We start from the raw sequence: 7,415 nt of genomic DNA, 5'->3' as shown, positions 1-7,415 counted from the left end.
TGGGATGACGTAGGGTTTTGTTCGGGGACCCTGACCCTAGCCTCTGACTCAAAAGTCTGACCCACGAGGCAGTGGGAGAATATAGGGTTTTCTTTGGGGACCCTGCCCGGAGCCGATGACTCAATAGTCTGACCTGCTCGGCTGCAGGGGGTTGGCCTAACCCGAGGGCGCAGGGAATAAGGCATTACTGTCTCATTCCTGATGCGGCTGCGCACAGCAGGTGCCTTTTGAGCAGCACCGGGCTCTTTGGTTTTAAAAGTATTTCGACCGTATCGGATAATGCGCCGGCGGTCACGGTCAACCGTTGGGCGATCGGAGTGTGCGGTTTTTGGGGCCGACCTTTTCTAACCCGTCCTTCCTCGGGGGAAGGCAGCATCGCTGCTTCCATAAATATGGACATGCTGGTCGCCTGGGGGAAACACCTTACTGCCTTCACACTCCTGTCGCAGAGGACAGTACGACTTTACCCCCAGACCGCCTCGTAGCACGATTACTCGTAGTACGGGGTCTCGCTGCTCTTGGTCTGGCTGCTCCCCTTTGGCCTTCCTGGCATGGTTGCACCTTGTGGAACGAAGTTTCAGCCAGTGTAGCCCGCAGGATCGTTGCAGCACTGAAGCCCGACCACCACGTCAAGGTGGCAGCTTTAGGTCGGGACGAACAGATGTAAGGGTTAGTGATACGTTCCGGCTTATAGAGTTAGAAAAAGAGCTTGCCTAGAGTACTAAGCCTGTATCTTGGGGTTAAAAGTTTAGCCTCAAAGGTGGTTTAGAGTGCATTGTCTTTTGGAATCCCTGGCTTAACGCGTTGTTAAATATTCCGTCTCATCATTTGCCCAACAGGCTTGGGTTAAAATTATTACTGATTATCCGATTATCGGTCTCGTCTACAGTGTCTAGGTAAGCCAGGGCGAGGTGTTCCAAGTGGTTAGAGCGCGAATTTACTGACCGGAAGGTCCGTGGTTCGAACCTGACCTCTGTATCTCGACTTCCCCCTGTCTAGACTTGGGCAACCTGATAGTATCCCAGCCCTTGTGCTTCCTTCGGATGGCATGGCAGCTACGATGTTGCAGCTGAACGATAGGTTGGCCAGAATGGGACGAAATAACTTAGTCAGAACTACATAATCGGATCAAGTCTCGCCATTTGTGATTTGCGGGTTCTGTTACGCGACGAGTGTTTACCCGTCGATGTTCACACTCCCCTGCTCCGGTTACAACTACTTTTGTGCTGACGGTTACCAACTAATTTAGGGTGCCTCTTAAAATAATGATGATAAGAATAATTATTCAGCTGTACCACCCTTTGGGTGCCTAGCTGGCATGCCATCCGAAGGAAGCACAAGGGCTGGGATACTGTGAGGTTGCCGAAGTCTAGACAGGGGAAGTCGAGATACGGAGGTCGGGTTCGAACCACGGACCTTTTGGTCAGCAAATTCACGCCATAACCGCCACCGTGTTATGTACAGTCATGACCGCTTCCCCTCTGTCAAGACATTTTTCAACATAGAGGACGTTATCATCATTGGAACACACGTCCCTAAAGGACGCAGTAATTCGTGTAAACATCTGAAAGCTGTGGCCTCATTTCGACTCCTGTCAGCTATTCATTCAGGCTATGATTAGAGAAGGCGAAACTCTTATTGCTGAGTCACTTTGCCCATGTTACTGATGGAATCTTGTCTTACCCACTTGTACTAGTTTTTTATCATTTGTGGACGACACTGTGTACGTAAATAACTCGATCCCTTCAAGACACTATTCTGCTTGGTCTGTGGTTCAGGTCGCCTGTTTCAACTATCAGTGCCCTTGCCTTGTGTTCTCGGTTACATACCAGGCAGCAACGAAGAGATAAGCTCAGCATCAAAGCTTCAGCGTGTAACTAAGATTAACTGCTGCTGTGAGTAAACCTCTTGATGCGAAGAACTATCAGCTGTTGACCCGTTGTCACATACCTATTGGCGTTTCTGCATTCATGCAGCTTCAGTCGCTTAGGGGGGACCGTGACCTGTTACTCAGAACTGATGTACGACTAGCATCCGTTCCGTGGGCTGTGAACTTAAACGGACACTTCGGTAACGCCTGTTCGTTGTGCTACTTTAAGCGCTGAGACATTGTGCTCTATTGGGAATTCTGAGGCAACGCGCCGTAGAGATAGCCTACCGTTTGCCTAACTCTACTTGTCTTTCCGCTTGGTTTTCGTCGCATGATTGTTACCACGTTTTGGCTTCCCAAAATGTTGTCGATTCACTTCTTTTTCTTACTGTGTAGACGTGGGCACCAGAAATCACCGGCGCGTTTGTGCTGTCTACTACAACAAATTTTCCGGGTTTGAGGTGATTCATGGACTCTTGGACCGTCTAATGCAGCTGTTATCAGTGCGGTGGAGCGCGAACCAACAGCCCACTGGTGATTCAGCCAATCGAACACTGACCTACCACCTTGAAACCACTGAAGGTAAGGTCATCTTCGTATTGTTGTTGGTTATGTCACCAGGCTTCTGCAATTAAGTACAGGACGGTATGCCTTCCTCTCAACTTACCGGAGCAAATGCGTCATCCACCTAGTCTTTCTGTATTGTAGAATGTTTTAAACCACTTTCCGTGCAGTTCTTCGTCATATCACCTAACTCTAGGGTGAGGAGATGCCAGACTCAGACAATAATCAAAATAGTTCGTGCTTCAATCGTATCCCAAACGTATCACTGATGTTATTGCTAATGTTAACCGCGTTGTGTTTCGTGTCGGACGTCGGCAGTCCAGCACAAGATGGAAGGCCGAAAGTTCACAAACCCCAAAAGTTCGATTTTTGAACATGAGATCAATGGGTCAACTGATTTGCGAAGGCAGGTGCAACAGAAGAACAAAGTATGACTATGTTTTATGGGCTACTAGCAACGATGTCAAAAGGATTACTAGTTCTAAATAGTAGTATCCCCAACCTGTTTGTCATCTTTCCTTCTGTGAGAGCCATCGTTCTCGAGTTTTGGTGGTCCAATTTTTGTGGTATTTCTATCACGGCTTTCTGAATTCCGACACTTGTCAAAGTTGACTATGTCTGATCATCAAAGACTGTAACGCTAATGGCACCAGCGGTAGAGCTGTTTACAGGTTAAACTTGGGACTTAGGTGTTACTCACTTCCTGCATTTGTTCAGGTTGGTGCATGTTCCTATCCCGGTAATTCACGACATCAGTCAAGATACCAACGGGGGCAGGTACCTTTATCGTCAATTCTCCACAGAAAATTCAAAAAGCAGCATATTTCGTTGATGAGTTCCTTACAGTCATTGGGGTGGAGATTAACCATATATGGTTTGCTGTGTATTGTTGTGTCACTATTTACCAAAGCGCGCTTTACGTGGATGCGGTGACCTTCATGCAGTTGTATTTTAGAATAGGGTTTGACCACTCTATTTTGGTTTGGTTGCTTTACCCTGTCTAGGCTTGGGCCACCTGGCAGTATCCCAGCCCTCGTGGAACCTTCGGGTGGCATGACAATTAGGCACCTGAAGGGTGCTACAGTTGATCATTTTCTTTCTTCTTTGGTTGCTTTACGATTTATGATTGGTTGTCCTCTCTGAGTGTGCTGTATTGTATCACTCCATGCCGCTCTGATGCCGTTGTTGACGGAGCCCATTGAGTAACAGCACTCGGAAACTGAACTTCCGTTCAAACACTTGGTTGCCTATTTGATGTATATGCTAGTTTATTGGTGAGTGTTTGTAGCGAAGATCTACTGCGCGCACTAGACATGGTTTAGGCGTTTCAATCAGACCTAACATCAGCTGTTTGCTGCCAACGGCCTTCATTGACTTTACATCGGGGTGACTTTCTCTCATTCACTCTCACCGTTTATCTCACTTCTCTTGTTTCGATCTTTCAAGATCCAACCTACTTCAGTGGTCGATGCGCAGATGTCGTTCTGTCTCCGGGACATCACGTGGTCGGGCGCTTGGGCGTGCTCCACCCGGACGTGTTGCGTAACTTTGACCTGACAATGCCTTGTTCCGCGTTGGATCTGGACCTGGAAGTGTTTCTATGATCAAATTTGATTTATTGATGTGGCTTTTCTTGTGGACTTGGAAATGAATATCATTTTGCGAACACAGTCTTTTAGTTTACGGCAAAGAAAACAACCCACCACCAGCAGCGTGTGGAAGTAAAATAAAACTATTCTGAATATTGCAAACACAACTGTGGCCGCAGTTCTTCGGCAGGAGAAGTCAAGCCACTAGTATGACGTTCGTCTCCGTCGTGAAGACCCTGTCCAGGCGCACAAAGTCTCTCCTACCGGTTTAGTCAATGCACAGAATTCTGATAAACCTAGTCTTTTGGCTCTCCAAGTTGAGGTTGGAACAACTGCGCCACCTTATCCCTCGAAATTTCGACACTCGGGTAGTCTCACGCCAACCACTGCTGCCTTGCGATCAGACCATTGAGCCGATGTCTTTGATTCTGAACCTTATTCATTGTTCTGGCAGTATCCAAGCCCGCATGGAACCGTGAATTGCACCTTCACAAATGGCTTTATATTAAACCAGCCGTCATGTGGTCATCTTACTTCACATTGTCGGGTGAATGGGCGAAAACTTCCGACGCCTTCCATTTTCCTCCATTGACACTCCTTAACTCCCGTCCCACTTAGCAATCAATCCGAATATCTAAGCTATATGCGCGTCAGTGATATGCCCTTGGAATCGACAAGTTGTGCGCTGAATCCAAGCACAGTTGTTCGGTTCACAACAAACTCACTGTCTAGAGCCCACAGAGCACCAACATCGAGTGATGCTCCAGCTAATTGCACCGAGTCCATTCTTCATTACCCGACTGGATACCTGTGATGAGCTCATTCTGTACAGTTCTACTATCTACTTTAGTAAAAAAAAATAAACTATTTTAGGAGAATGTTTCCGGCTCAGATTGTACTCATGGGTTTTGTTCCGTTTGCCGACTCTGGCAATTTCACTTCAAACGTTTCGTCGTCAACCGAGATGGCCTCACGAGTTAGTAGTAAGTTAGCTGTGCGCCGATATGTGGGAGCCGTACTGAACATTGCCTTGCCCACCCAACTGCGCACTGACTAGTAGTAAGTTAGCTGTGCGCCGATATGTGGGAGCCGTACTGAACATTGCTTTGCCCACCCAACTGCGCACTGACGATGTCTTTTCGTATGGTGATGAAACGTTTGCAAGTCAGTTGCCAAGCTCGGTGAACAGACCAACAATCAACCATTGCCGTTCCCGTTTATGCACCAACGAAGTGTAGCTCTAGTTCACTGAGAGACAGCTGTCGAGAACTGACCGCTGTCTTGTGTACCACAAGGAGCTTGGAACCGGTTACAGTAGCAGTAGGCCCAGTTTATCTGAAGCACATTTTGGTGCTATGTTTGGCCTGACCGCAAAATGATGAACATCTTTCACAACTTATCATTTGTTTCTCAGTAGTACTGGGTTTGGACACATTAGGCGCCGTTGTGCTATCTGGTGTCCTCCTACCACTGAGCAGCCTTGGAGTCAAAATGGGCACTCCGCTATCAGCTACCGTTGGTACCGTTCGTCCATGAATGTCAATCGAAATCACATCTAGAGAGGGATGAATTGATTTAGATTATGCCGACATCCTCGTTTTGTTGTTTGACGATTACCTGTCCACGCAAATTCCATAGTCAGGTTATCAGAGGTGATCCCATGTTTCGGCATGCGTTTAGCGCCTTCAGAATTCAAGATTACCCATCCCTTTGTGCTTCTTTGAGACTTCGGAATGAAGGGTTGTGTTAGCCGGTTCATTTATCTTGGCAAACACACAAGCCTTGATCCTACGGTAGTAGATAATGTTAATGAGCGGATAACCAAGGCGTGAGTAGCACTCGCTAATTTGCATCGTTCATGGCACCAGAACTGAATTTTGTCGGGGCTTAAGAAGCGGTTGTGAGATTCGATCCGAAAACATTTGATTACCGGTGTGTCGGCAGCATAACAAGAGTTAGTTGGCTGCAGCAAGCACTCAATAAATTGGTGTGTAAACGAATCCTTAGGATGGCAGGTTAAACCTGCCAGGTGAATTTGGCCGGAATATGGATGACGTCTAAGTTGTGGGTGATTGAGTACACGTTCACATTACTATCGTCTGTGACACTGTTATGTTACTGGGTCATCGAATGTTTGCGCTAGGAATTATGCTACCCGTGCCCAACAGTCTACCCCTGGAGTTTTCTGTACCAAGCTGTTGGTGAATGGTATGCCGAAGACGGGACATGATACGGCAAATCGAAATGAAATCGGCTGCAATCGCACTGCGTTATTGGGGTTTTGGGTTCATGGGAGTGGCTGGAAACCCTGCAAGATGTGGTGCGCCACCGATCCCAGTGGCGTGCATGCTGTTCTTTCGTAAGTGGAAAGTCTACTTAAGGTTCGTTTGTCGTTATGCCCTGGGTTTGTGCAGAATGAGCTGGTCCTTTAATTAGGCTTAATGCTCAAAAGTGTTTTTTCTTCAGATGGTCTTTGTACAAGCACAACCAGAGCAGAACGTGCGCTCACATCAACCTCGTTTGAACCAGAATCGTTTTGTCTGCTGCGTGCATAATCACCAAAAGCACCATATCATTGAAGCGTAAAAGGTCTTTCAGGTTCTGGTGCTATTGAAAACGATGTGAACGAATAATATTGACTGGGACAGCCTTTGAGTACATGTTCTGACAAGCAGAGAATGTGAACGCTACACAATGAGAGGATGTTATCCCTATTCCACATACTAGACGCACATATGTTACTACCACTGAGTATGCGGCCATATCCATGGTTGAGTGACTGATTGGTGTTGTAAGCCTTGAGAGACGACCCTCATTTTTATCTACTGCCCTGCCCGTCGGGATTCCCTAGTCAGATAGAGCCACGGAAGCGTGTGTAACTACTTACAAGTAGTTGAAAGACTTGGAATTTTTATCCTCATCGCTTCTGTTGGAAAAGTCATCTTTCCAGATGGTTCGCATTGAGAAGGGGGTCCACGATTATTCTCTTTGGATAGATTCTGAGATGCGCAACACGAACATGAAACAAGACACTAGAGACGTGCCTGTATTTGCACAACAGATGTGACAACACAATTGGCGTTAAACTGTTAGCCAAAACACCGGACTATTCTTTCAACTGCAATATTTCTTTCGTCTTATCCCAAAGCCAAGTGCGCTCCAGCTGTGTTAAGGCCAAGCGATCAGGAAATCCTCTGTCGTACCGATCGTAATACCCGCCGGGGATGAGTCTCCGTCGAAGTAGTGCGTGGATCACCTGCTGAGCGGCTTCCCAAGGTGAAATGCGTTGCGGCATAGTCAAGGCCGTGTACATTTTCTGAAAGAGGTCACAGTAAAATTCTAGATGAAGCAGGGTAGTGTGAGATAACCTCCATGAACGGTTCTCTATATTA

General features: G+C 47.0%; 3 protein-coding genes across 3 annotated transcripts in view; 2 read left to right on the top strand and 1 right to left on the bottom strand.

Moving 5' to 3' along the window:
• The window catches only part of T265_03705 (hypothetical protein), a gene marked incomplete at both ends in the record, with an annotated part of 24,011 nt that extends 19,899 nt beyond the window's left edge, over window positions 1-4,112 (top strand). The window contains one exon of the mRNA XM_009168247.1: window positions 3,881-4,112. Within this exon, the coding sequence (XP_009166511.1) occupies window positions 3,881-4,038 (158 nt within the window). The remainder of the gene's footprint in view (window positions 1-3,880) is intronic.
• A 788-nt stretch (window positions 4,113-4,900) lies between these two features.
• T265_03703 (hypothetical protein) overlaps window positions 4,901-7,415 on the top strand; it is a gene marked incomplete at both ends in the record, with an annotated part of 20,790 nt that continues 18,275 nt past the window's right edge. The window contains 2 exons of the mRNA XM_009168245.1: window positions 4,901-5,006; window positions 5,438-5,547. Of these exons, the coding sequence (XP_009166509.1) occupies window positions 4,901-5,006; window positions 5,438-5,547 (216 nt within the window). The remainder of the gene's footprint in view (window positions 5,007-5,437; window positions 5,548-7,415) is intronic.
• Window positions 7,067-7,415, bottom strand: part of T265_03704 (hypothetical protein) — a gene marked incomplete at both ends in the record, with an annotated part of 14,803 nt that continues 14,454 nt past the window's right edge. Inside the window, one exon of the mRNA XM_009168246.1 lies at window positions 7,067-7,339. Within this exon, the coding sequence (XP_009166510.1) occupies window positions 7,130-7,339 (210 nt within the window). The remainder of the gene's footprint in view (window positions 7,340-7,415) is intronic.

Source organism: Opisthorchis viverrini (assembly GCF_000715545.1).
Source record: "Opisthorchis viverrini unplaced genomic scaffold opera_v5_53, whole genome shotgun sequence".
Classification (NCBI taxonomy): domain Eukaryota; kingdom Metazoa; phylum Platyhelminthes; class Trematoda; order Opisthorchiida; family Opisthorchiidae; genus Opisthorchis; species Opisthorchis viverrini.
Note: the sequence above shows the minus strand (reverse complement) of the source record. Positions and strands in the feature narration are given on the sequence as shown.